The 27,242-nt window shown below is 46.2% G+C and overlaps 1 protein-coding gene and 1 long non-coding RNA gene across 5 annotated transcripts in view; one reads left to right on the forward strand and one right to left on the reverse strand.

Moving 5' to 3' along the window:
• The window catches only part of KCTD15 (potassium channel tetramerization domain containing 15), a 45,554-nt gene extending 20,180 nt beyond the window's left edge, over positions 1–25,374 (reverse strand). Inside the window, exons 1-2 of one of the 3 annotated variants that reach the window (XM_056361110.1) lie at positions 24,941–25,374; positions 18,923–19,098 (exon numbers count right to left, since the gene is read on the reverse strand). In XM_056361110.1, the coding sequence (XP_056217085.1) occupies positions 18,923–19,086 (164 nt within the window). In that variant the 5' untranslated portion in view covers positions 19,087–19,098; positions 24,941–25,374. Of the gene's footprint in view, positions 1–8,338; positions 8,436–18,922; positions 19,099–24,415; positions 24,744–24,940 lie in introns of those variants that run through there. The other 2 variants (XM_056361109.1, XM_056361112.1) reach the window with 2 other exon arrangements.
• On the forward strand, positions 12,207–17,538 carry LOC130159443 (uncharacterized). 2 transcript variants are annotated; one of them, XR_008825742.1, is made up of 4 exons: positions 12,207–12,326; positions 14,720–15,124; positions 15,240–15,303; positions 16,704–17,538. It is a non-coding gene; the product is annotated as an uncharacterized LOC130159443 (long non-coding RNA). The 2 variants fall into 2 exon arrangements; XR_008825741.1 differs by having other exon boundaries at positions 15,240–17,538.
• Positions 25,375–27,242: the final 1,868 nt, after the last annotated feature.

A 27,242-nucleotide genomic window follows, 5' to 3' on the forward strand; every position in this document is an offset into this window, starting at 1 on the left:
TCTGTCCAAGATTTAATTTCCAGACAGGGAGCACAGCAAGCCAGCATCAACCCAAGTAGGTGCAAGCCTAAGGATGGCAAGCTTGCCTTTCCATTGCTTCCACCCCCCTGGCCAGGTCCCCCTGTGCTCACACCACCTTCCCAGTGCACGGCTCTTCCCAGCTGTCTGTTCCTCCTGCCCTCGCGGCAATATGCTCTTCCCTGCTGCCTGGCCACGGCTCTGCAGCGCTGCCCACCCTGAGCCTCTCAGGGCCCCTGCTCCCGGCCACTGCCGCATCACGTCCCTGCGGAGCAGAGCCACAACGGGGCTGATGTCCAGCCCCCGGCTTAGTGGGTCTAGCTGGCACCTTGAGCCCCGGCTGGATGCTCTTCCCTGCTCCTCCCAACATCCAGAACACAACCTGTTGATCCTATTTCTACAATTTCTTTGTGCTTCTGTTGTTTCTGCTAAAGGCTTTTACATTTTCAATAATGTTTTGCCAAAACGCCAAGGGGCGAGTTTCTAGCTTTGTACCGATTTTACTATGATATTAAGATCTCCTTTTATTAGATTAAAAACAAACAACGCAGCCAGCCAACCCACAAGGACAAGAGCGCCAGTAAATTCTTTTCTTAGTTCCTTGGGCAGGGGAGGAAGCCGTGTGCAAGTACCTACAGCCGGCTGCTGCTACCCGCACCCCCCCGTAACGCTGGCCACCGATTTTCTTTCCAGGCAAGCTCCCTGCAGCGTTTGTCGAGATGGGAGCACAGAGAGGGCCCGCAGGGCAGGGACTCCAGCCCCCACAGCAGAGCTCACGGCACACCATCGCTTTCATAAACTCACCCAACTCCATCTTAGAAGGAGCCAGGGCTTTTTGCACCCCCAGCTCCCTCGGGAGCACCCTCAGTCTTCCCAAGATCGTCACTGAGCGCAGCCACGGCTCTGCACATCACATACCGCTGTTGGGGGGTTTAACAGCGCCTTGGGACAGGAGAGTGGTTTTATGTGGGGAGGGGGCGTGCTGCTTTCTGTTTTGGGGCCAGTTTAGCCATTTTCTTGACAGATCTTTTTTTGAACAGAAAACAGAAGTTGTTAATAAATCTGGTTCCAGAGGCTTTAAGAGGAGCACCCAGTATTGTGGGATCAGTGGGACCAGCAGCAACCGGGGCTGTAGCGAGCAGCGGCGGAGCCCACCACCCCTGAGCCCCAACACTGGGAGGACCACTGGATCCCATCCCCCCCCGGCCACCCGCCCAGCCAGTGTAGCGACACCGCGTAAGTAAAACTCTCTATCACAACATTGCACTAAAAGTATTAATTTAAGTAATTACGAGATTAATATTTAACCATTCAGTGATATTTTTGTCATTCATAATTCAGTTGTTTACATTTATTAAAAATTGATTCTGTAGACACTTTTTCTGCCCAATGTCAAATCAGCAGGGAGTGCACATTTCAGCAAACTGTCATGAAAATGCGTCTCTTTCCTAATTTTATGGGAGGAGAGGAGAAGAAGAGAGATGCTGCTGTCTGTGCATCCTGCAAGCGCACGGGCCTGTGCCCTGCTCGGTGCCCTCCGCTGCGGCTGCTGCTCCTCCAAGCATCCCCCTGCTCCGCTGGGCACAAATGCACAGGGGAGCTGACAGGAGCTCTGCAGCTCTCCCTGCCATTTACACGGCAGCTGTCGGTTGTGCTTGGCTGTTGGGCCTTGCTGTGGAGCTGGAGGAGGCAGCGGTTGTGGGAAATGCCACAGAGAGGAGGAAGAAGGTTGTTTAGAGCCAGGACACCGAGCATGACCTGAAACTGCCCCGTAGGACATGCTAGCAAAGCGTCCCAGGTGTATGAGCAGAGTCCACTCGTTGCTGCTGAGCACAAACAGTGCTGCTTCTCTCTTAAATATTTGCTCAGTGTGGGAAGGATAGATACTGTTATCTGCCTGAAGAGAAAAAATGCTGCGAATTGGAGCAGAGGTGCTTGACAGACCAGAGCACCTTATACTGTGTCTGGCACTGCTGTCCGCGTGGCTATGTCCCTTAGGAGTCTGTCACTTGTCCCATCACAAGATAGTAACACTGGGAAAGAACAGTGGGAAGCATCGGAGTGGCTGTGCCCTCCCCAGCCCTGGCGTGCCCGGAGCCAGCGCTCTGCTGGCACTGCTGCACCCCAGCCACAGCAGCACAGCCTGGGTGGGCAGTGGACAGTGCTGCCAGGTCTTTACAGCAGTGGTTTTTGTATTTCCCTTATTTTTACTGTAAAACTGAGACGGTTTGTGCACAAGTTCCTAGCAAAGCAAACTGTAATGGAGAAAGCACCTGCAGCTGCTTTCCCCAGGGACGTATGTTAAAAACACCCAACCCACCTGAAACGCAGGCAGGGCTGGCCAGAAGAGGACAGGGGTAGCCCAGCTGAGCAGCGAACAGGTGTCTTCTGCCTTCTGGCCCGATGGTTGGTAGGAAGGAGAGATGTTAAAATACTCTCTCTGCCAGGACACATGCTCCCTCATGCCCCATACAGCAAGGAACGTGGCTAAAGGTTGCATCTGGCTGCAGTAAGTTTTCTGATCTGCCTCAATTTAAAACTTCAGCTATAATTAGCGTGAAAGTCCATAAACAAAGCTGTATTGTATGGTTATACTGTACCTTCACACCCTGCTACCTGACCGGTGATTTTAGGCCTTTCTCCAATTATGGGAAAGCAGTGCTAAGGAGAGGCACCGTCTGAGCGCAGGTCTGCGACCTGGCTGTGCTACGCTGCAGGAACTCAGCGCAGGCTTCGCCCTCACGGCTCTGCCACAGTTTCCATTTTAATCAAAGATAACGTCTTGACCACCTCAGACTGCTTCGGGCGTACGCTTGGCTTGGAGGGTGTTTCAGCTGGGGAGAATTTTGTTTTAAGCATCTTTTAAATCTTTTATTTGTACGGTGATGGGAAGAAGTGAGGGTAGGGGGGAGAGTCTGAGTCTTAAACTGAGGGTATAAATCGTTGCTCTGCAAACTGAAATCCAAGCAGTCATGGGTGCTTTGGGACTGGTTCATGTGCCTGCATACGCAGAAAGGCGCCCCAGAGGGGGGTTCTGGCACAAGTAAGCCCAGATCAGGTCCCTGCTTCCATTCCCAAATGGAGTGCAGGCATCGAGCCTGCGGTGGCAGACAGGTCACCGCTCCGTGCACGCTCGAGCCACTCCAACCACTGACTCCTTCCCCCACCACTCCTGCAAGACCAGGGTGAGCATCCTACATTTCAGCAGGGCAGCCTCAGCCACTAGCATCCTACAGGCACTGCCTGTCCCCATACAGGCATTGCCAGCTTCACACCCTTCAATCCTGATGGCACAAGTGAGTGACCCGACACTCAAGTACAAAACTGACCTGTGAGAACCAAATGGAGATAATAAAGCCTGTGACCCCAAAGCCCATCTCTCGATTTTTAACAAGAAAAGAGCATCAAGTAGTACAGTCTGATCTCAGCAGAGGGATGGAGGAGGTAACACAAGGCAACAGGTTTATCCATCTCCAGTTCCTGTAACCTCTTGTTCCTGCCTTCCAAGGCTGATCCTGGAATGCCATCAGAGGTTTTTGAGCCATATGCTCACTTTTCAGTGCTTTCGAAGGATATTACGGTCATTAACTATTAAGTACCTGAATGAACTGCAGGATCGATTACCTAGATTTAATACTTCATATTTTGGTGTTCAGGCTAGAATATCTATTTTTTCAATGGATCAGAGCTAGTCTATATAGTACCCACATGTATTTTTAAAAGTCAATAATCCGTAAAGAACATTATCAGCTACCACGCAGAATCATTCTTTCAAAGTTCTGGAAGGATTTTTTTTCTTTTTACTCATCACTAAAAAGGAAAATTAGGTATGTCATGGATGTTGTAGTTACAACAAAGGCATGGACAATTATGTTTTCAGTTCTCTGTTACTATCAATTAAAGTCCGCTGAAGCAACAGGTAATAAACCACTGAAGTGGAAATTACCTATTACTTTCGAAATGCCACAAAGCATTCACGGTAAAGATAAGAGATCTTACAGCTCTCTCTCTTCCACCTGTTGTTAACAGCCTATCTCTGCACTTAAGACAAAGTGGTGCGTGACTCTGATACATAATTTCATGGAAATATATATGTATTTTTAGATTTTTACACATGACACTTATTTTCAATTTGTAGAGACAGCATTGCCTATACATAAGCTAGCAGTTAAGACAAGAAATTGGAAACACTAATGCCAGGTAGCGAAGCCAGTGTCTTTTCCTGCATTAAAAAATTCTCTTGGTAGCCAAGAGCCACCCTGGTCCTGCATCCATGTGGCCAAGCATCCCATCGGGTCTTGAGGGAGGAGAGGAGGAGTGATCAAACAATTGCAATGAGCAGAGCAGTGACTTAAGGGAACTGAGGCTCCCATGAGCTTTCCTTTCCAGGCTTTTCATTCACACCAGCTTTACAAGGGTATTAACCCTAAGCCCTTCACTTCATCGGGATACTGGGATTAGGCCCATCAGCACTGGCCGCTCATCCCAAATTTATCAGCAGCATGTTTGTTCGCTGGGGACCTGCTTCTGCCACCCATCTCGCGGGGAGCCAACAGCTCAGGAGCAAAGCGCTGCCCAGCCATAAGTAACAGTGGCAGGATCCAGCCCTTCGCCAGGATAATGATTTTGTTTTCCCTTATTAAAGTAGCGTTTGTATATTTGAGTGTGTTATTTTAACAGCTATAAAAAGACTTCACTAAACAAACAGTTTCTAGTATGTTAACTGCTGTATTACGAATCCTTTCACTGCATCTGGCGTATAACCACATTTATAGGCAGGGTAAGTAGACACATACAGGCAGAGCGGCACTCATTCGCTACACACATCAGCATCCCACCACGTTTATTTAAGTTGTCAGTCACGAAATGCATTTGCTGTGCTTAACAACAAAAAAAAATCCAACTTTCAAATATAGGTACAATTTGCATTTCTCCATTAAAAGTTCCCTACACGCCACTGACATGGCTGGTTCATTCTTTGTAACAGAGACAGTGACAAACGGCCTCCCATTATTTTTTGATGCTTAACCATACCGTGTGCATTCATTTAGTCTGGCTGAGCTGCTCTGGAGCAACCAGGAGCAGAAGAGAGGCCTTGACCACAGCGGGTGTGCAGATGCATGGCAGCCCCGTGCAGGCGGAGAGGCTGCAGTTACTGCAGATCAAGATAGGCCAGTTCTGCCACCCCTGCTCCTAACAAGCAGCAACTACCTGGGGAGAGTGAGAAGGGCAGAGTCTGGCTGACTTGCATATTTTTAATAAAAGTAACCAAATCATATTACAATATAATACAAACCCTCAAAACACAGAACTTGGTAACAGTAGGAGCCAAACACATATTTCCTTTCAGTGAAATATGCCCAAGTCCAAGTAACTGCACAAAAGTTTATACGTTGTAGGGAATACCTATCGATTTGGGAATTCCTCTATTTTAAATTGTGAACCTACATTTGAAGTTAAAGCATATGTTAGCTGAAGACGCAGTACTATCATTTTTTCCAGTATAAAGTTCAGGTTACTTTTGCTCTTCTTGTGTCTTTTACTTCATTCTAGCTGAACTTTTGTCTAAGTAGCTGGTGAAGATTAAAAATATTAATACAAATTTATATTGCAAAACTAGCTTGGTTTTGTTACGCTATTCTTGTTGCTGCTGCTCTGATTTGAGTGCTGCGAGGGATCCTGGCCTTTCAAGTTTTCTCAACAGAGAATTTACACTAAATTTTGGCCGTGAAAAATCAATGCAGGAACAAAAATTCTTTAATATAAAACAAACTCCTAAACTAGCATCTTAGTTTCCCAAAGTGTTCCCTAGTTTCCCAAAGGTCCCAATCCTGCAAGAACTGCATTTCAGTTCAAACTCTGTGGGAGTTGCGGGCATTCAACAGAATTAAGTTGTTAATACATGAGAAGATGCACAATTCAAACAAAACATTCCTGCCTATACAAGCCTTTTCTTGCTATTCCTTTAAGCATCCCTTCCCCCTAAATCATGGTGCTATGAAGGCCCTGATGAGAACAGGGTTGCACTGAATGCCAGCTCTCTTGCTGCTCACCTACTTGTTCTAACTTCCAAGTGGAAGCTAGCTCAGAATTTTTATTAAGATTTTCAAATCTGACTAGATCTGGACATTACCCCCATTGCCATCACCCTTGTACAGCTGGGCATGCTGGGAGGCTGTAAAACATGCAGATACTAGTTATATTTTAATATAACTGGGCTAAATCCTCGCTCATTGAAGTCAAGAGCGAAACTCCCACTGGGACTCAGTGAAGGCAGGGAAAATTTCAAATGTAACTCATTCACCTTTCAGGGTGCAATCCTGGCCCTCCACATCCTTTGCATGTGTGGGTGCTGTGAAACCAGCATGTTTCAGTACACAGCAGGAGAAAGAGGGATGGATACTCCAGCACTGCACAACCTTTTATAAAGGGTAAACGGAGACAGCTAACACAGTCACTTTGGTACCTGCTGCTCATGTAAATAGCTAGAATATTTTATCTGCTGGAGCCACAGCCCTCTCCTTGATTCTAGACATACAAAAGCTGAGCAGCTTTTTCCTACAATTCTTTCATTTCCAGATCCACAGGAAAAAGTTCCCAGAGATGGGCTGCCAGGGACTGTGCAGCACTGCACTGTCTGGGATGAGCAGGAACACCAGGTGATCCTCCGTGCCCACACCAGCCTCCACTGGACTGGGATGCTCTCCACTGCTGTGAAGAGGAATGATACCAGCCTCTCTCAGCAGCGATACATTAGCTTTCTGCTTAAAAGAAACTGCCCACACTGCTTGGGCATTTGGTTGGTATGCCTATCCATTAAACTGGTAAAGCGCTCTGTTGCTGAGCATGACAATATGGAAAAAAACAGCTTATCTTGCATTCTTCCTCTGTTTGCTTTTCCTGCAACCCATCCTTCTGTCCTCCAGTGAGTAAATGACACCAATTTTGCCCAGTCCCAGAATGTAACAGTGCTGCAATTACACTACTGTACACCTCCACTACCGCTCACATCACCCCTCACTCTGGCACGAAGACACTGCAGGGAGTTACGGGCAGACTGCAGTGGGTTAAAATTCCCTACAAGCACGTACGTGATTGGGAAGTTGCATGCAGTTCTCTCTATCCACATTTTTGTTATGGCACTCAAAATGATGAATGAATGATGATGCTCCTGTTCATACATTTGATTAAGCTGCACCCACCATATTTTTCCTGGCTGTTCACTTAAACTGAACACATCAAGAATGATTTGTTAAAAAGCTATTTTGAAGAGAAAGCAACTACCAAAGCCTGTATATCCAGACCAAGTAGGAAGACTTGTGTAACAGTTTTTGCTGGTGAGCCCGAGCCATTGGCAGGTGAAAGGCAGAAGCGAAGAGGAATTACCACCAGGTTTTGTGTTACTAGAGCCAGAGAGCAGGGACAGAGAGGAAGTGACCCACTGACATGTCCACTGGGAAGAGCCTAGCTCCACAGCCACGTTCCCACAAAAAAGGGGAGCCCCTGCCTAGGGGCTATGGAGAGAGAACCTGCACCCTGGAAGGAGGCAGCCATATACCTGCTGCACAGAGGACACTTGCCCTCCTGAATGAAGCTTGGCAAAAGCTTTAAAATAAGAAAACTGTTAAAACTGTTGGATTCCGATGAGATACTGAAAGCTGAACCTGGCTTTTTTATGTGACTGCGAGAGATTCATTCTTAAATACAATACTACGGTCATGGGTTTGATTCTGGTCCCAGTGAAGTCAAGGCCAAAACATCCTTTGATTTAATTGAAAGCAGAAGCAGGCCCCCGCTTTAACCCTCACATACGCAAACAGAATACAACTGGATGTGAACAGAGGAGGAAATATGTTTGGAACTGGTTACAAATCCATGTGTGATTTTTTTTCTCCCCCCTCTGTAACATTAAAAACCAGTCATTGAATGTCTTTCTTCATTCAGCAGCAGTGTTAAGTACTACTGGCCCAAATTCAGCCCTCGTTCCCTCCCAGACAACCCCAGCAGAAGCAGAGGACCAGGTTTCTCTGTTGTCACCTACCGGTCCCCGTGAAGTTCCACTAGCCAAATTTGTCCACGAAATAGTATGCAAATTTTGCAACAGCAGGATTTAGGCAGCAGTCTCCCAGAAGGTACACCACATTCCCCAAATGCCAAAGCTGCAGCCTTTGGTGTAAATCACACTGGTACAACTTGTTGGCATAACACAGTATGACACCGAAGAGGTTAAAAAGAGTCCCTGACTTTCATTGTCCACTTTCTCGAGAGAGAGAGAGAGGCTTGCTGCTGCAAAAGCATCTACCAGATCTAAACGGATTACCTGCAGCACTGGTAGCATCTGCACTCCATTAGGAGAGAGGCGTAACGGGAGCCTGCCTTTTGGACTGGGATTCCTTCAGCGTTTCAGCTTTACGGTGGGAGAGAGGCGTAACGGGAGCCTGCCTTTTGGACTGGGATTCCTTCAGCGTTTCAGCTTTACGGTGCAAATCTCAGTTTCCAATGCTTGCCAACTGATCCCTTCTGAGTCTGACCAAGAGCAACGGTGCAAATGCTGTATAATAGCTTCCCAGCATCCACGTGCAGGAATCCTTTCAGGTTTTGCTTTATGTGGTCCTCAGCAGATAAAAAAGTAATTTTAGCCTTTGACCATAGGATACCATACTGCAGTAGTGAAATCAACATAGTACAGGTGAACACCGGAATACCTCTGCTGAGCCTATCTGTCCTGGTGCCCAGCTCTGACAGGCAAGCAGTCATCAGGATGACTGCATCCATAAGGAATGCAATCATGCACACATGTGAAGCTAATAGCCATCCTGCCTGGCAGAGTTTCAAGTGAGAGCAAATCAGGTAAAAACAAAAAAACAAACCCTTGTAAAATGTTTACAGGTGTCATTTCTTTTTTAAGCATCAAAAGATTGAAGTACATGCTAATCACAGCAGATGAGGTGAAGGAGTAGGCCTTTTGGTGGACAGAGCATGGAAATAAGAGTTTATAACTCGTGTTTAACTCCAGCTCTGCAGCTTCTCCCAGCTATCAAATTCGGTTAGGAGAGCCACCAGCCTGCTGTAACTCTGTATCAATGGAGTTATACCAGGGATGAGAGTGACTGACAATACTTACCTGTTTCAGTCACCAGATCATGCATTTAATGTCAGTACAGCACGAGGGAACAAGCTGATGTGCTACACCATATATATGCTGGATATACCCATCAATTTATTACACTTCCTCTAACACAGAAGCCTGGCGATGTCAATGCAGCTAGCGGCAGCATGGGGCACAACCCGTGTCAGCTACGGCCTAGCACCCTCCACACCATCTTGTTACTCTGTGCTTAAGAGATCTAGCCTCCTTTTATACTTTCACATATGAATCCTGAGTTTACATGCCGGTGTATCTCTTCTATTTAAATATGCACTTTGTTCTTAAAGATTTTCTTAACCTATTAATAGATTAATTCTGATTTCAGTTATATAGGTACAAATTTCGGGTAACTCCTTCAAAACCAGCGGAGTTGTCTCTTTGGGAAGGCCATCTGAGCAGGAAAGGTATGTGCACACACCTGTCAGTGCATGATGCTTTGTCTTCATTTGCCTATTGGTTTTACACCTTCAGATGTTTTTGGGACAAGAGTACTGTGGATACCTAGCAGAAGCATCTTACTACAACATTCAGGTTCTCTTACTTTCTCTCCACACATCACGTCAGTATACATCCCTGATGTAACTCCACAGAGGTCAACAGGGTTACACTGGGATTATTCTGGCCAGGTTTATTATTAGGCCAGTTTTCTAAAAGAGTAAGGCTTACTTTGTTTCCATCTAAGCTTACAGTAAAACTCTCATTGACTTCATTGGAAGAGAGATTTGGCCCAACATACCAATACCCAAACCACTTCCATTTATTTCAGTGAAAGTAGGCAAGGACTTAGTAAGGTCCAAAGTATTTTTAAATCTTGGATTTCATAAATGATCACAAGCATGTAGGTCACAATATATACACAGAAAGACACCTACGACAACCACCAGTGGGATCATTAAAATAAGTAAGTTAGGCCTAGAGACAAATTAATTTCATAACATGTTCCTTACAAAACAGATACCCCCTTGCTTCATGATCTAGGGAGTCTGTTTTATAAACTTCCTAAGTAGTTCATGAAATATCCCCCTAAGCAGACCAGCTGCCATTGCAGGGTCTTTACAAAGCAAAAGACCAGTCATGTGTATTCAAAGACCAAATATGAAGAGGTAAGACCTCATCTGCTCCACTGGTATGGTGAGCTGTGACCTCAGGACATGATTTCCAGTACAAAGCTACTGAATCCACATCTTTACCTAACCCCTGTCCATGGGATGAGGGAGCTAGCCATGCAGCACGGGAAGAAGCAATCAGTGTAGGAGATTCCCCTTTGCTTCCAGTGTGAAGCTGCTACACCTGTGGACCCAAGCGCAGGTGCAGTACTTTACACCACGCTCTTCGGCAGGTTAACAGCCTCCACCAGCAGCACATAAAAGGAGACAGGCTGCTTCTGTGGTGTGTTGTGAGAGTGGTTTTTCAAGGTATGCTGCTTGTGCTTTTCATGTTACTGCCCTGAAAATGACTGCTGAAAGAAAAGCTGAAGTGTACTGCTGGCCCTGTCAGGTGAGTGGTAAGCAAAAGTAGTAATGAAAGAAATGTCAGAAGTACTTGAGTAACTAACCTCAGAAACTGCTATAGGATGCTAAACCAAAAAAACCCTTGAAAAGTTGAACTTTAGCCTCCTTGTCTGCTGGCTTCTCTTTGTGAGTTTTAATAAACCAGTTCTCAGTCTGTTGTAAGCAGAAAGGGTGGGAATTGCTAATGTGCTAAGTGTGACCCAACTACAATTGTGTTATCATTGCAGAAGAAGAAAGCGAAGAGCAGAAAATGAGATGAGGCCAGCTGTGTTTTGTGTTGGAAGTACTGGAAACACTGTTCAAGGTTCATTTTCTAGGCTCCTCTGAGAGGCCCTAAATGACAGCCCTCCTGACCACGGGCAGGCTGTGCAAGCTGCATGGAGATGTCTGTTCTTCCTTTCAACTAACTGAGTTGAGTAAGCTAGCATCTGCATAGGAATGTCCAATTTTCTCAAAGTCAGGGTTTTTTTCAACAGCCCGTCCCAGGCACAGCACCACACTGTAATTTTATTTCTGTAAGTCAGGTGAGTGTTGATTTGCTATCTTCTCCTCTCCATGACTAGCTTGGTCTGCCCCTTCCTAGATGTCATGATACCCATTTATGTCTAGAACTCAGCACAACCCAGGCTGTAAATGTATGCAGAGAAACAATAATTTCTGAAAAAGTGTTCATCAGAGACTAGGCTAGGCAGTATTTTCTGCCTAGTGCATTTCACCAAGTATTCCAAGTAACCACACAAATAAGTCATTTATCGACAGGGCTTAAACTCAGCACCCAATTACAGTAAGATTTGTACTCCCAAAGGGTAAACTCTATTTTCCTCTCCAGAGCCTGCAGGCAGTCCCCGGGCAGCGGCTGTGCTGGGCAAGGCAGCAGCTATGAAGCCCACTAAGGAGTAAACACCTTTATCACAGCAGACAGCTCAGCTCTGTTGTGGCTCCCTACATGCCAGTTAGTAGGAGAACCTGGAGAGGTGGAGACAGACAGGTCTGAAGAATCAGATTCCATACAAATTCCTTCCCTCCCATTTCCCCAAGTCACTGGGATGAAGGGTTAAGGTTACAGGGACTATTCTCCTTTATCAGCAGATCTCCAGCTGGGCAACAACAGCCCTGGACAACATGCAGAAACTGCTATCACGGTGTGCTTCTGTGGGCTCTGCCAGACCCCAAAGCCAGGACTTCTTGCCACTAGCGAAAGCCTGAGACAGGGTATACAACATCATCATTCCCAGTTGTAATTGCATCCCTGTTACAGATTATTTTTATTTTCCACAGAGGCCAAGCCATGTGCCCCTCCTCTGGCACAGGTCATGCTCTGGTGCTCACGGAGCAGGGACTGTTGGAGCTCCCACTGGAGCGGCTCTGGCCAGCCTGCAAGTTCCTTGCCTGTGCCCTGTGCACTGCCTGGGAGCTGTGCTGGATCCCTCAGAGCAGCAACACACGTCTGCCCATAGGAACAAACATTTCACACCTTTTCCAGAGCTTATCAAAGTGCTGCATGGACTTGTGTGACCTCCGTCACGCGGCAGCCCATACAAAGCAGCAATACTTGGCTTCGCAGATGAGGAAAGACTGGTTTGTTTTACACTATCTGATTCAGCAGCCTGGCAGTAAGATTTCCTTCACTTTCTCAAGCTCTCACTCTGGTAAGTGCAACATCTGCAGGCAGATGGTGGGGGGGACAAGGGCTGCGAAGGAGAAAGCCCTTTTTAAGTTGTTTTTTCCCTAAGTGTTCTTCTGGTCAAAATTCTATTAGAAACCAAAGAGAGGTTTACCCAGTCAACAACCAAGTAAGAAAAATTCCAAAGATTTATCTCTAAGTTGCAGGTGCATGAAATAAAAAACGGAAATTATTTTAACCTCCATGAAAATTCTGATGTTAGCTCAGAAAAGGCACTGCATATAACCAAACGTCTGATTTTTCAGCTCCTTTACTTGTTCCCATCTGCAGCATACACCTGATTGCCTTGAACAATGGCAGAGCCCAGGGGAGCCCTAGCAGGCTCACCCCTCTCTGCAGAGCTGCCACACTGGTGTGCCGTGTCGTTACATGTGCGCGGCGCTCATGCACCATGCCCATAACCTGCATCTCTGAGCTTGCTCCTGCCTCTTCGGGTGTTTTGCTTTAAAGTCTGTGTATGGTTCAAGTTCACAATACCGATTAAAAATAATGAGCTTTCTGCTGCAGCTTGCATGCAGGTGCATTTTGTAGCACTTCGCCTGAATGTGGGCTGCTGGCACCTACTCAGCAGCTCTGCCTTTTGGGTAACAGACAACAGTTTGTAGCCTGTGAGTGTCTAAGCCTGGTATCACCCTGCAAACAGGGCGCTTCACAACTGGCCTTGGTGGGAAGAGTAGTACCTTACAAAGGGTGAAATGCACCGTGGCAGCATGCTAAACCAGAGTAGTTTAGTGGGTGTGCAGGGATGAGAGAGGGACTGAAGAGGGACAAGAAACTATACAGTTGCTGGGTGGGTAAGCAGCACAGAGGAACAGTGGCACAGAGAGGTTTGGGAGACACCTACGTCAGGATGGATGCTACCAGTGCCACATGGCACAGGACTTCTGTGGCACAGGGCTGGCAGGAGGCTGTGCTGGCCCAAGAGAGCTGACGCTGCTGCTGCAGACCAGGATCCTGCCCTCAAATGTGCTCTGCTTTTGTAGCCACCAACAACCTCTGGTTATGAACAAATCTGGTCTTCACTCCACTTAACCTGGCCTGAGTACAGGCCTTGTTGAAGGACTGATTTACACCCTAACTGCCAGCATGGGGTAAGTGACAAAACTTGCTAACACGGTATTTTTTTCAGGCAGTAATATTACTAATACACAGATCTGATTGGAAATTAGCAAGTAAGTTAAGAGTGACACTGGACTGATGCTATATGAGCAAAAAATGTGAGATGTTCTCAGGTATGCTGAGTCTGGAGAATTATATGTCCTAAACATATCCAAATTAAGAATTTTCCTGCTCCCTCCCAAGAAGTGCAGACCCAGTACAGAGCCCTTTGTGTAACGGATGATGTGGAAAATCCATCTTGTAGGTCTCCGTAGCAGGTGTATCTGAGTTTACAAAGCCACTGTACCTGGCTGTACGGGGTCAGAAATCGTGTTGTCAGGGTCAACACAGGGGACCTAAAACTTGGAGAAGTGCTTTCCCCTGAACTCAGCCCAGCCCACTGCGGCTGCAGAAAAGGGGGGAGAAGCAGAAGACCTCAGGTGTCAGTGCTGAGCTCCAGCAACCAGAGAGATGGAGGTGTAGAGGAAAAGGTTAAGGGAATTAAAACCCACAGATACCTACAGAGTAGCTAGAATCAAGAGGTCACACCTGGTAGGAGAACTTGTCTGAGGGTGCATCTATAAAAGGGTGACTGTTTTAACAAAAAAGTCAAGAGAAGACACATGCTTTAGGGAACTCCTTTGTAAATGACAAAAAAAGCCCACAAGTTCAAAGGAGAGGCAGGGGGATATGCCTGGAGCACTCTACTATGTCTTGTAACAGCTAAGGTCGTTAGTTTCTGAAACACTTAATACAGCCTGGGCTGGTTTTCTTTGGAGGACATAGTGTCCAGAGTGGGCCCAGGTTCCCCAAAAGCTGAGATCAGGATGTGCACTATGTTAGCACTGGCTTGACATGCCTTGGGCCATGGGGCCAAAAAGATCTATTGTCCTGAAAAGGAAAGGCTGGGAGCAGAGAGGTCCCAAACATGGCGCACTACATGGGGTCTGTGCGCCCATGCTACTCCCACCTAGACAGTGCCACGTCAATTAAAATATTCTTGCTTGCTTCTGTCACATGATTAACACCATGGAAAGCATGAACTTCTATAAATAAAATTTGAACAAAAGAACATGCTTATCTTTAGTAGATGGTTTTTCAACAAATACTAATTAACCAAGAACATAAGGTAAATGTATTTACCTTTTATAGCAGAACAATTCACAAAGAGCTCACAGCGATTCCTTGAGTTAAAAACATTATTTAGGGCTGCAACAAGGACAGGCTTCTGATGAAAACTTTTGTTCTGCTTTCTAACAGGAATTCAAAGTGGTATCAAAGTTTCCACTGAAATTGAGAAGCCGGGGCTTGCGGTGGTACTTGTGGATTTGGAACTTCCAGTTCTTTTCCACCTGAAGTCAATGAGCTGTCTGCCACAGAGTTCAGTGGGAGTAAGACTGGAGGATCTGGCAGTGTCTTTGGGTATTCCTGACTGCAGGTCAGGAGCTTGGACTTCTGGTGTGGGTTTGTTTTTTAAATGAAGAACTGTCTCACTCCCTTGGATAAATACAATTTGCAACTCTTTGTACAGATCTGCTAAAGGCTTTGCAGCCTTTACAGTCTGTCATATGAATCTATATTCAAGTGTCAATGTGTGAAGGAGCTGCTTCAGAGGTCCTCTGGGAGAAAACATGAATGGAATTTCTAGAGGAAATGCTCTCAAAGGTAAATAATTTGTCTACTTAGCCAGTTAGTTTAGAAAGAAGATGTTGGTGGTAAGGGTCATGAGACTGAATTCAACAGGTTTTTCTTCTTTCTTCCTGTAACTCACAATTACCAGAGTTGGGAATTTTGGTGGGAGAACTTGCTGAAAATACACTCCTGAAATCCAGCCTCAGATCCAGGTAAGACAACATCAGCCTCCTTGTACCTCCAAAGCTTGTTACCTTTAACGGCAATTTTGGGTATGCACAGAAAGCAGCCCGAAGTGGCTATAGGAAGAGGGATTAATAACATTACTTCTGAGGTAATTTCAGTGAGCACCATCATTATGCTGTCGGTGGCCACAATTTCTCAGAGTTTGATGTTTCTTTAGTACGGTGTTTCATTCAAAAAGCCAATTGGAAAGGTGTGTAAGAGCAGTATGTAAGGTGAGTGTAAGTGGTTTAGAAACAGTATTTGACAGTGGCTGTTTAACCGTCTTCTCCTTTGTCACACCAGTTGTGTACTGCTCAAGTTTTCTCCTTTTTAGCTGAGAGAATTTAAGCAGCCCATAAAAATTTACTGGAAAGGGAGCATCTATCTATCCCTTTTAATGGCTAATCTGGCATCCTTTACTTATGCTAATTTAATCAATGGACAAATGCTCTTCCCACAGCAGCACTAACATAAACCATGTTAAAGACTTATGTCAAAGTTGCTCTGAAACAACTCTGGGATCACTGAAATGCAAGATCTGCCCTCCAACTTCACATCACCAGCTAGCTGCTCCTATGACACAGACTTCCAGAATCGGGTCCTTTACCTCCCCTAACTAGAGCCCACCAAGTGACTCGGGAAGAGCCAAGCAGAGCCAGCTAAGTGGGCTAAGCACAGTCAATCCTAACAAATTACAATATCACGCTGCCTGCTGTCAGGTGTAATTTATATCATACCAGAGGGGTGACAGGAGAGCAGGTATAGGCAGGAACTGGTCGTACCTATACTTGCTCCTGCTGGGCCTGATCTGGCAAGCTGCTGGGAGCTCTTCCCTCCCATTGAAGTCAATGTGAATTGTGTTTGTTCAGGACCTAATAGGATTGGGCCTCCTCAAAATACTATGGAAGTATAAACATGATTTGCTGATTGTATTTTTTTCCTGTTTTCCATTAGCATGTGATGTCTCTGTGTAAGCGTACCTTGATTGTATTTATACACATTCACAGTCTGTATGTGTCCTTAAACACACATGTACAGTATATATGACAAACTAAAAGCCTAGTTAGGATTTTGGAATGCAGAGGAAGAAACAAAGAGATTGTAACAGAAAAAAAGAGGAAGTTTGTTCCCACAGCTTTCAATTTTAGTGAGCGCAAACTATTTTATGTGACTGAAGCTAAGATTCAGCAAAACATTTCAGGGTATGCTTACATCTTTTGCTGAAAAACAATCTACAAGCCTTCAAACTCGTGCTCAAACCAAGAGTTTAATACAGTGCCCAAAAAAGAAAGCTCTGTGTATAGGTAAGTATGGCCATGCCTCTATATGTGGCCAATAATTTTTTTTTTCTGAGTGTAAGCTAACAGTGCTCTGACATTATTTCCAGATGTCTTGCTCAGAAAAGCTATCTCCTTCCTGCACCTGACAGACACAGACCACTGTGAAGACAGCCTGTGCCTTACAGAATATACACACCAGGGCAGCGAAGCACAGTCAGGAGCTCCAACCATCCCCGTTGAAATAACTGCAAGTACTTTCCCTTAACCAGGAATGAGAGCAGGCCAGACTCAATGGGGGGGTAACCAACCAAGTCTAGTATGCAGCACTGCAGAAAAAACAAATTTTAAAAAACTTTGAAAAACAATCATAAATTAAGGTGTACCCTTCATCCAGCTTCATAATGTACACAGCAATATGTCCTAGTTGGGATGCTGGTGAAGGGCGATCTTTTGCTATAAAAAGGTCTCATCCTGTAGGCTCTTACTCCAGTGAGAACTGAAGTTTGAGCATGTGAAAAAGCACTGGAGCCTTATGAGATAACACAGTGCTACAAACAGAAGACAGTACATACTAAAACATCAGGCAGCACGTGAGCTCTTGGTCAGTTTTGTACTTACAGTTTAGACAAAGTAAAAAATCTGAAGAAATACTTTGTTGTTTATCAAACAGGAAAAAAAAGCTTTAGATCAGTAATCTATTCTCTTTAAATAAAATCTGTGAATTTATGTATATTCTCCCAAAGCTTCTATAACTGAAGCTTTTATTAAGTAAGTCTGATATGGGGTACATTTTAAAAATAGCGTCAGCAGTGGTATTTTAAAATGTGGAAACAGATGTGCCACTCTGTTACAACTGCTGAATCTTCTCTGTATTTTTTATACTATAAAGCATTTGTCTGATTCTGTTATAAATCTCTCCCCACTGAACAGATTTCTTCTCTATGACTGAAGCAGTACCACACAGACATTAAACACACTGTCCAGAAAAATCATATTGTTTTGGTCTGACCATAAAATACAGGTATTTTAAGAACTGTTTCTTTTCCATAGAGAATTTCAGCAGCTCCCTTTCCTTCAAATGAAATCACAGCCATATGCTTCATGACATCAGAGGCATTTCAAGGTGTCTCCATAAATGTCATTTATTGCTTGGGAACCTGCCAAATCTGTGCAAAAATCCTTAGTTCTTGTAAAGGAAAAATCTTCAAATGAAACTAGAGCTTTACACTGATTGTCACACAAAAAAAAAAAAATCATCTAAGCCCTAAGGGAAATACTGGCCTTGTAGGCAGCAAAACTTCTGGCAACAAAACTTGCTGACCTGGGCTCTGGTTTGCTTTTGAGTCCATAGTGCCTCCTTTAACCTGTCTGCTGGGCACCCTGACGCTGCACATCTATACCTTCTCCTGGTTACATATGAGGCACTTACCTGTCTGAAAAATAAGCACTCTGAATGACAAAAACTTGAATTGGTTTAGTGATTGTAACTGTAAATCAAAATCAGGTATGTCTTAATGTCGTGCTCCAATGAATGTGCTTTAACCCTTAACACAGTGGTCCTGTCCACACTACTGTCACAGGCCTGATGCTGCCCAGGATCCCCCATCTCTCACAGTGCTCAGCACCCACTGGGAAAATAATAAAGACTGCCACATACACAAATCACATCTCATATCACATCTGTTCATAATGTGGCGTATCTAGAGTCTAGTCTCAGACAATACTGGCCAGATCTGAATAAATTTTGCCAGACATGTCACCAACCTGTGTAGCACAAATTAGCCACCTTTAAGCATGCAAAGGTTCAATCCAGCCTGCAGCTGCAAGTGGACAGAGCAGTCAGCTAGCCACTGCCCAAAGGGAATGACCACCGACACAGAGGCACACAGCTGCCACTGAGGTTAGGTTTTTTGGCTGGCCAACAGAAGCATCCATTAGTCCCAGTGTAAGAGAGCCATTCTGTTTTCCAAGGAAGAGAAAAAAAAAAAAAGGAACTTTTTCTTCCCCTAAATCTGAAAGTAGTTGCTTGGTACAGTTAGAAATAATCTAGGAAAGTACACCAACAGGTGCTTCAAATATATCAGCAGAATGCAGAAGATGTTGGGAGAGAAAATGAATAGACTCTAAAAAATACATAAATTTTAAAGGCTTTTTTTTCTGTAGAACCCCAGTGAAGTTTCTGTATAAATCGGGAACTGAATTATTCATAAGTGGTGAATATATAATAAATTGTATTTTGCATTGAAATATTCCTCACAGGTACATGCCTCTTTCCATGCAACCAACAGAAATTTGGGCAGAGAGCCTGAAAATGCCAAGGTCTTACCTGGAGTCTGGGTACTTTGTCAAGGTAGCCAGGCTGCTGGTGTACATGTGTCCTCCTACATCGATGTGTACGGGAGCGTTTGACTTGGTGAGTTGAGCTGGGAGAGGAATTCCTTGAGCAGCCAGAGGAGAAACTGGGGACCGTGTTAGAGACAGACGGGACATGCTTCTTCCCTCCTGCAAAGGGAAGGCAAAAAAGAACAGTTTCTCTTAAATGTAGCAGTGTGTTACCTTTCTTTCCAGTGTGATCACAGATCTAATCAGATCATTTTTGCATCTGCCTGATCACATATTCAGCTAACAAATTATTGCCACCACTGTAATTAAGTGTATTTGCATCATTTTCTTCAAAGTACCAGAGGGGAAGAGAAAGATGCTTATTAGCAATAAGAAATCAAGAAAAAAATTTTTCAAGGTGTCAGCCTCAAGGGGCATAAAACAAACTGCAAAATTCTAATTAAAGGTCGCGGGCTTATGTGTTAGATGTGAAATATCCCCTGACAAACGAATAACCAATTTGTGAATTGGGATTCAGGGGTTTTTGCAAGTTTGTCTCAGTAACGAGACACCTCTAAATTAGTGACTTCCTCAGTACCTAAGGCATTTAGTTTATACATCTAGTAAATTTCACATCAAACTAAGATCAATTTTCAGGTTTATTTTCAATAATAGTGAAATAAATGCATAATTTTCAGTTAAGCCTTACTATTAGACATAAAGAACTAATAAACTTTCAAATGGAAAGCAATTAATACCTGGAAGCAGTGAAACCAGTGTGATATATAAACTGGCCCATGACAAGACACCTTAGAAAGTACCGTACAGTCTGGCATACAAAATTGCAAATTCAACAATCCACCTAATAAAATATTTGAAAATTAGTGAAATTTCTGAATTGAGTCCAAAAATCCTCAGCTGACATACAAAGCAAAAAATACTGAAATGTCTTTAAAAATGAACACGACAACCACAGCAAAAGAAAATTCCTCAATTCTCTTCTGTAAGAAAAGCACAGCTTATTCTGCATGAAACGTGTCTCAAAGCTGATTTCAGTTAAATTGGTATAGATGGCATACATGTCAAACGGAAAAAAACCCTTTTATAAAGTTTAAAAAAATGTCCATCCATTCTCCCCCTTATGGGTAAAGCAACATATGCAAAACATTATAGTTGAAGACATTTCTGAATATAATCTAATTTTCTTGGTATTTTGTTCTGCAAGCATGCTACTAAGCACCCAGGCTCTTCCTTACATCTGACAAGCACTTTACATGCAGCATTGCAAAGTGAACTCCCATTTCTCTCACATTACTTTGACAATGTTTCTTAGAAATCTAAAGCTGGTCTCGCCTTTCTCTCAGCAGTATTTTGCACAAGATGCCTGGCTACCCCACTCGATGAACATACAATTAGCAACATTCTTTGTAAAAACAAATTCTGAGCTATATAGAAAGGGACTGAAAAATCTTAATACATCTGGACAGCTTCACAAAGTCATCACATCTCCATTTACTGTATTTCATCTTGGTTAGCTCCTAAGAATTTCCTGCATCTACAGCACAGAAATACATCACCCCATTATGAATCCACATCCTTTTCTCTTCGGAGGCTGGACGGACATCTGCACTGAACACGAAGCAAATACCAACTCTGTCCTAGGACTCCTGTGTCAGCCGATGCGAAATTGGGCATTAACATTTTTACTACAGCACCACCTTCAAGGAAAGTGATTGAATCCTTTCATGACTGAAGACGCTGCTTTCTTGTTTCCCACAAGAGCCTGTTGTGGGCAATCTTCACTAAATATGTCGTATAGCATAAATAGAAGAACTAACTTTTAAAAACAACTTACATACTAAGTACCTACAGTATTTCATCGACATGTTTACTACTCTGTGGGTGCCTCATCTGCCTGCCAACACAAAGGTTTTTTTTTTTCTTACCAAAGAGCACTGTAAACTCATGTTCACTCTCTACTCCTTCACTTAAATGAAAGGGTCAGAAGATCCAGGCTGAATGTCAACCCTGTCTTTGTTCAGACCCCAACTATTATCACTAATGATAAAGGTACAGACCTCACATGCTACAGAGCTGCCTTAGAAATAAATCTCATGCAGTTTCACAAAACAAGTGCCTAATTAGGGCTCATCTGCACCCCTTGTTACAATTTCCAAATGAAATCAAAGGACTTCCAGTCCTCTGTAAATGCGTCTTACATTTAACCATTTGTCTTGAAATACAGGCTTCAATTTTAAAATATGCACAGATAGCTAAAGATCAAGTGATCTGAATCTATTTGTGCATATTTAAACACTGCTGCTATCTTAGGATTTTGTTTAATGTTGGTATACCAGTAAATTCCTTGATCTGTAAAGAGTCTGAGATTCTCAGTGAGGCCATACTCACACAGTAGATATTTAATTTATACTATTCACTGGAGGGACCTTTTGAACAATCCTCTGCTTTTGGCATCTCTCAGCTAGAGCATGTGTTGAAAAAACACTTAATTATAGAAAATCACTGGAAAGCTAAAATAGTTCTCAAACTTTTATGGCTTTTCATACTTATTGAGGGTGCCACTGGCTTTTTGGGGGAGGGGAGGAGAAGGGGAATTAAAACACAGGCTTTTCCCCTGGTCAGAGAGGATTCCTATTAAAAAAATGAATCCTACATTTTTATTGAAGTTGTGGAATTCAATCATCTTCATATGAGCAAACTGTCAAGGGGCGTAATTGCTAAGCACTACATAAAGGGCACTGAAAACATTCCTATTGCTCCAAAAAAATAAATAGCCCCTATTTCTTAAGGTACCGTAACCCTATTTCTAATGACTCCTTCTTCTTGTTAATGTAAAACGCAGCTAAAATTCATCACACTGAGTAATGTAGTTATTTTATGCACAAAGCAAAAATCCTAAATTTATTTATCCGGTGAAAGTCTTTATGCACATATTTTCTAATACTGATGTGAAAATTAAAACCTTAAGGGTAAATATCGCAGAAACACTAACAAACTTCATTTATTAAACCATGTTAAAATAATCCTTGCTCTTTAGTTGCCTACAACAGGATACAGCATCCCAACTAGTGGCACAGGCAATAACCCTGCTCTAATAAGTAACACAGGAACCTGCTGAAGGCAAAATCAATAGAGCCTGATTCCCAAATTATGTGAATATTTAGTTTTTCAAACATTACACACCAAGATCTTTCAGAGCCAGCTTATCTTTTTCTGCCTTTCTAAGCTAACTGCATAAGTACTGCTTGTAAAAACTATTTGCCCATGCAAAGTGAAATAATCACAATGCCATGCTCATTTACACACAAAATGATTTTGTGTCCCATTGTGCTCACAGTTGTTCAGCTCTCTAGGGGTGATTAAACTAGCTATGCTGCTACAGCTTGAGATGATTTCACTGAATCGTTTCTCCATGAAGTTGCTTCTTTGCTAAGCTGTTATTTTAACCATAAAAGGTAAACAGAAGGCAGTTGTAAGAGCTCCATTCAGCTCCGTGCCCAGGGCTATAACCCTAGGGCAGAGAATGCTGAAAGACTGCAGAATTTTCCAGGGTGTTGCCTTTCTTGCTCTAAAGCCTTCAGGAATACTGTTCATTTAATACACACTCTAGATGATACATTTCAGATCCTACTAAAAGAAAGACTTCAAAAGTGTAAGAACTTTTGGGCGGATGAAGCTTTCCCACCTCTGCACATAGCTTGGGGCCATGGTAACCAATACTGGCTGTTGATGTTGGGAAAATACAGTAGAAATAAACTGCACAGAACAGAGCAGACAGATAGGGACAAGGGAGGTGAAAGGTTGCAGGGAAGAAACAGGCAGCGGTCTGGCAGGGGTAACGAGAAAAAAGGGAAAAGAATGAAAAAGGAGGCGGCTCTGAAGGAGGGACAAAGTTAAATCAAGGAGCAGGCACTTAAAAGACTACAGATGGGAAGCAAGACTAATTAAGGATGTAAAAGCGCTTTGTTTCTAAAGTTTATTGTTGCCAGGATAAAAATTAATTGAAACTAATGCTGTTATTCACTCGTGCAGTTTAATTCCTTCATGCACATTGAAGACGTGAAATGAAAACGGCAGGTTTAAGGACCTGCCATGAAGCAGCCCGCTCCCCCGGGGAGCCGGAGCGAGGGCAGGTCGCGGCCGCAGCCAGGGCCAGCGGGGTCCCGGCGGCTGCAGACCCCCGGCCCGGCCGCAGGACCCCGGCCCGGCTGCACCCCGCGCAGCGCCCGCAGCTGCTCCCACGCCGGTCCCCTGACTGGGTTCCCGGGAAAGCTCCTCTCCCTCCCCGGAGACCTTGATTTCTTTACCGGCGGACCCAGGAGAGCATCAGGGGTAGATCACCCGCCGCAGCCCCCGGGCGCCCCAGCCCCAGAGTGCTCTGTGGGGCAGGACCCGGCTGCAGGAGTTACCCGGCCCTCCCGTGACTTGACGGCAGCGCCTGCATTTCCCCAGCCGGCGTTTAGCGCAGCCAGAGGGGCACAGCTACAGACTTGGCAATTACCTTTGTCTCTATAAACAGGGACGGCGACCGCTCGGGTCTGCCTCCAGAGCCACTCCGAGACAACTGCTCTACGCCGTGAACCCAGCCTAAAGACAAAGCAAGGAGGGGGCACTGCAAACCTCGGGCTCGACGGCTCCAAAATTAAGTCCGTAAACATTTGCACACACCTCCGCGCGGCTTCACTGAGCACCGGACCGAGTGACAGAGGAGATGGTGCCCAAAACTTTTACAGGGGAGGGGGGAGCTCCCTCTGGAGCTCTGGTTACCGACGGGGGGGCGGGGAGGAAAAAAGAACAAGGGGAAAAAAAAAAGGTTGGTTCCCCCCCCCTGCACACCCACCCCCCCCCACCCCCCCCGCACCCCGCCTATCTCTGGCAGTCTCCAGTCTATTTAGTGCAAGTTTCACGTCACCCAAATGCCTTTCCCTACTGATGGTCAGGGAAATCACCAGCAGGCAACGCACCCGGTCACTCAACTTCTGCCTTTTTCTTCTAAACACCCTGTATGCCCGAAGATAAAATTCAACCAAAAAAAAAAAAAAGCACAACATGGCGTCCTTTACTTATTCCCACATAACAAGAAAGGAGATGTCTTAGATGAATGCAAGAAAAAAAAAAAAAAGCCAACCCCGAATCCCCGATCCTGTACATTTTCCGTGCAGCCAATGGTGGTGAGCATTAGCCAGGCTAATGTATTAATTTTGCAGAAGTGTGCCACATCGCATGCAGGAACAGAAATGCAAACTATAGCCTAGAGTGGTTTGAAGTCTACCCCAAACCAAGCCTTCCACTCTCACTGGCGCCAGAGTTTCATTCACAGCCCGCCCGTGTTTTCCATACGCGGCGCTCCCCATTGTCGCCCGCCTTCCCTTTGTGCCGAGCCGCCCCGCCGCCAGCCCCCGCGCCCCGGCCCGCGCACCCCCGCGCCGCGGCACCCCGCCCGCCGCCCGCCCGACCCCCGCGGCTCCGCGTGTACCATGCGGGAGCGCGGAGCGAGCCGCGCTGCCTCCGCCGCGCTGGGGCTGGGCCGTCTTCAGAGCCGAGGCCGGGGCGGCAGCGGGAGCGCGGGCACCCCGGGCCGCGGGGCTCCGCCGGCGCTGCCCATGCTGGAGCGGAGCAAAACAAAACATACACACGGGCGCGCACACACACACAGAGCCACACACACACACACACACACACACACGCAGCGCTATCAAAGCGGGGCGGCTGCAAACGGGTCCTGTAGCTTTAAAAAAACACCCCTCCGCCGCTTCTCCTCCGGAGCCAAGCGCCGAGTTAGTTTGAAGAAGAGGCACTTTCCAAAAAAAAAAAAAAAAAAAAAAAAAAAAAAAAGAGAGAGCGAGCGAAGGCGCGAGCGTGCCGCGCGGCGCAGCGCGGCGCGGCGCGATGCAATGCGATGCGATGCAATGCACGGCACGGCACGGCACGGCACGGCACGGCGCGCACTGCGCGCTCCGGCCCCGGCACGGGCAGCCGCGGGAGCCGCCGCGTTCCTTACCTTGAGCGCAGAAGAGATCTGCGAGCCCCCCTTTGGCTTTGGGCTCTGTTGGGTTTGTGTGTGGATGGGCTCAGCTTTTTTGCTTTTATTACTATCTTTGCTCCGCAGATCCTGCTGTGATTATTATTATTTTTAAAGCTGCTCTCTCTCTCTCCTCTCTCTCTCCCCGTTTTTGCTGCTTCTTTTTGTATTTATTTTGTGTGTGTGTGTGTGTGAGGGGAAAAAAAAAAAAAGCCTTTAAATGAAACTGCCGAGGCTGTTATGAGAAGAAAGGCAATAATCCCGTCTCTAAATAACAGAGGGAAGGGAGAAGAGGAGGAAAAAAAGCGAATTCTTGCTCAGGGCTTTGCAAACGCCTGCAGGGCAGAGGATTAGGCTACAATTAGCTCAGCCCTTTGCTCTCGCCCTAGCTAATTTTGCGATGAAAATTGGATATTTTTCCCTCCTTTTGGTGAAGGTCTCCAGATTTATTCCCCCCCCCCCCCCGAATAAAATAAAATACAACCCCTGAAAATTAAATAAGGCTGGGAAGGCGGCCGGCTCCCCAGCCCGCGCCCCCGGCGCCGCTGCCCGCCGAGCCCCTCCGCGCCGCGCGGCTGGGGCGGGAGCCCCGCGCAGCCCCGCGCAGCCCGGCCCGGCCAGGCCCTGCCGGGGGATAACGGTTCGGTGTTGGGGAGGATCAGGCCACTGTCACGTCCTTCAACAGACTTACTGAAAAGAAGAAGGAGGAAAAGAGGGGGGGAAGGGGGGGGAAAAAGCTGATTTTAATCATTGTCATTTGGTCTGATGTAATATTTCCCCAGGCATTTTCAACTAGGCATAAATTTTCAGCTCCCAAATAAGTAACACAGGGCACGTTTCTCACATCTCTTGACTCCTCTGTTACAATTAGGGTAGCACCCACTCTGCACTTGTTGATAAACTAGATCAAGTTCAAAAATAAATAATAAAAAAATAGCCCTGACACCCCCCCGCACACACACCCCCCCCAGCACCCAGTGCCGCCGGGGTGCGGACGGGGGGTCTCGGAGGCGGGGGTGGGGGGGGGCTGCAATTATTCCCATCCATCCATCCATCCCGCCTCCCCCTCCCTTTCACCCTTTGCTAATGTCTCGCATTGTAAACGCCAAATTTCCTGTAGGCCATTAAAACCAAATGACGTCTATCGACATGCATTGTGCTATTGCGGAGCGCCCTGGCAGCCCGCCCCCGGCCAAAAGCGCCATTTCAATTAGAGCGCGCGGCGCGATGGCGCGGGGCTCCGCGGGCGGCTCCGCGGGCGCGCACCAGGCGCGGGGGAGGTGGTGCAGCAGGAACACCCCCCTTCCCCCCCGCAAAAAAAAAAAAAGGGGTGGGGGGGAACAAAAAAAGAAAAAGCAAAGCCCTCCCTCAACTTTCAGCCAAAGACGCGGGTCTGCCGATGCCTGCGCGCGTTTGCCAGCCGCCGCGGGGGATGCGACCCCCGCGCCCGGCTCCGCGCTGGTCCCCGCGGAAGTTTGGCGGCGGGTGCGGGGGGGCCGCTCCGCGCCCCGATCGCGCCGCAGCCGGCGGGCGGCCCCCTGGCGTGGCCGCGGCGCTCGGGGGACACCCGTCGCCTACCGCGCCCGCGGAGGGGCGCCGCGCTTCCCGGCGGCCGGTGGCCGCAGCGACTCGTCGGGCTGCAGCGCCTACTAGCGCCGAGCGCGGCCGCGCAGGGGAGTTATGCAACGCTGCGCGGCCCCGGGAAGGTCAGGCCGCCGGCGCGCAGGAGGGGCCGCGCTCCCCGCCGCACCCGCGCTCCCCTACGCGCCGCGGGGCCGCCCCGCCGGGGAGCAGGGCAGGAAGGCAGGCAGGACCCCTAAAACTAAGGTGTTTGGTTTTTTTAAAAGTTCTCTTCCGTGGCAGGAATAAACAGAAACTTTTCTCCTAAGGGTAGCTTTTTTTTTTTTTTTTTTTTTTAGAGTACAAACTACAGGAGAAGAGGGAAATTTTCTCATTAAAGTTACATCCCTGCAGTTAGTTCAATTACTTGATATATGCAGAAGATGTTGTAAATTTAAAGATTTAAATAGCTTACAAAGATGCCGGAGGCTCCATCAGTTAATTTCCTTAATTTATGGATTTTTAGCTGAGCTTCTGAAATGAAAAGGAGAATGAGAACTAGGTCAGCAGAGAGATTTGCATCCAGAACAGACTAAAATTTGTTTTCCTTGACCATCCCATCAGCCCAGGTGTGATCCTTTGGCAGGGTCACCGTCCCACACCTGACCTCCAGGGTGGGACTCTGCCTCTGAGAGCACCGCACAAAGGGGTGGATTTTATT

This window comes from Falco biarmicus, chromosome 15 (genome assembly GCF_023638135.1).
Source record: "Falco biarmicus isolate bFalBia1 chromosome 15, bFalBia1.pri, whole genome shotgun sequence".
NCBI classification, from domain to species: domain Eukaryota; kingdom Metazoa; phylum Chordata; class Aves; order Falconiformes; family Falconidae; genus Falco; species Falco biarmicus.